This window comes from Camellia sinensis, unplaced genomic scaffold (genome assembly GCF_055761805.1).
Source record: "Camellia sinensis isolate YWXY unplaced genomic scaffold, ASM5576180v1 Unanchor11, whole genome shotgun sequence".
Classification (NCBI taxonomy): Eukaryota; Viridiplantae; Streptophyta; class Magnoliopsida; order Ericales; family Theaceae; genus Camellia; species Camellia sinensis.
The window spans coordinates 6,877,501-6,879,076 of NW_028128989.1; the positions used below are offsets into that span (position 1 = coordinate 6,877,501).

The following is a 1,576-nucleotide window of genomic DNA, read 5'->3' on the forward strand; positions in this document are numbered from 1 at the left end:
GAGCTTTTGGATAGTGAAAAAGACCATGACATGCTCCCGAAGGTGGTGGAATTCTCCTAGCAGAATGGAGACGGTAGAGAAGATAAGCTGAGAGTCAACATTCATGTCCAACAATACGAGCAAGGATGGATCTAGGGGGGCGGAGGGGGGCGGCCTCACCCCCAAAAATTTGAAAAATATCATATATTATACTAGAAATTTTAAAATAATTTAAAATTATAGGAGTTCGCACCCCCAAATTTTTTTTAGATAATTTCAAAATTATATAGAGTAGCCCCCCTAATTTGTAGTTTGATAAACATGTTCAATGCTACTTGTGTAGTCCTAAGAAACGTAATTAATGATAGAAGCAAATCGAATCAACGAGCTGAGGCAGATGGAGTTTATGATTCCATTACATCTTTTGAGTTTGTCTTCATCTTACATCTTATGAGGGATATCATGGAGATTACTGATGATATTTGCCAAGCTTTGTAAGTAAATCTCAAGATATATTAAATGTAATACATTTGGTGTCTACAACGAAGATACTTATTTAAAAATTTAGTGAAGATGGATGGGTTCCATTGTTGGAGAAAATTAAAATATTTTCTAATGATCATGGTATACAGATTCCTGATATGAGCTGTCCTTATAAAGAAGGCCGAGGTCGGTCTCATTCTGAAAGAGATCAACTCACCATGGAACATCATTTTCGAGTTGATATTTTTATGGTTACAGTTAATTCTCAGTTACAAAAATTAAACAATAGGTTTAAGGAAGATGTAATGGAATTGCTTGTTCTTAGTTCAGCTTTGGATCCTAGGGATGGTTATAGATCATTCAAAATTGAGGATATTTGCAAACTTGCAAATAAATTTTATCCCATGGATTTCTCCGAGCAAGAAAAATTGCATTTGAACTATAAGTTGGAAAACTATAAGCTTAATATTTTCATACTTCCCGAGTTTCAGAAGCTGTCAACCATTTCTGAGTTATGTCAATTGTTGGCAAAAACAAAAAAGTTGACAAGTTATCCTCTTATTGATAGATTGATCCACCTTGTGTTGACTTTACCTGTTTCAACTGCTACATCAGAAAGTGCATTTTCAGCTATGAAACTCATTAAGTCTAAATTGCGCAATAGGATAGAAGATGGTTTTCTGGCTATTTACTTGATTACGAACATTGAAAAAGACATTGATCGAGGGTTTGATGTAGATTCTATCATCCATGCTTTTGATATTATGAAAGAGCGTCGAGTTCAATTAAAGATGCCTAATTTTAGTATATAAATGCATGTAGAAATAATAACTACTTTTTGTAAGTGAATATTGGCAAAAAAATATTCTCAATTGTATAATCATCTTTTGGTACTCAACTATGTTGATAAGGAATATATAGTTCAATATTTTATCGTAACATTATTGATTTTTTCCATGTTAGTAGAAATTGGTATTGGACTTCAAATTTTATTTGTTAGAGGTTAAACGTACTTTGGCCCCCCCAAAGTCATAATCCTGGATCCGTCCATGAATGCGAGCATCTCGTAAAAGAACTTTTTCCAATGGATAATAATGTTTTGTGTGATGAGGAA

General features: G+C 33.5%; 1 protein-coding gene across 1 annotated transcript; it reads left to right on the forward strand.

The window, feature by feature from the left end:
- Positions 1-300: 300 nt before the first annotated feature.
- On the forward strand, positions 301-1,274 carry LOC114268200 (uncharacterized). Its single transcript, XM_082911324.1, has 2 exons — positions 301-473; positions 752-1,274. The coding sequence occupies exons 1-2, from the start codon at positions 301-303 to the stop codon at positions 1,272-1,274; spliced, it is 696 nt and encodes a 231-aa protein (XP_082767450.1).
- The last annotated feature ends 302 nt before the right edge of the window (positions 1,275-1,576 follow it).

Bases quoted from the DNA above. Each gene is read 5' to 3' on its own strand.
- LOC114268200 (XM_082911324.1), top strand. From the start codon at position 301: ATGTTCAATGCTACTTGTGTAGTCCTAAGAAACGTAATTAATGATAGA. The intron at 474-751 runs GTAAGTAAATCT...ATTAAACAATAG, and splicing joins GATGATATTTGCCAAGCTTT to GTTTAAGGAAGATGTAATGG.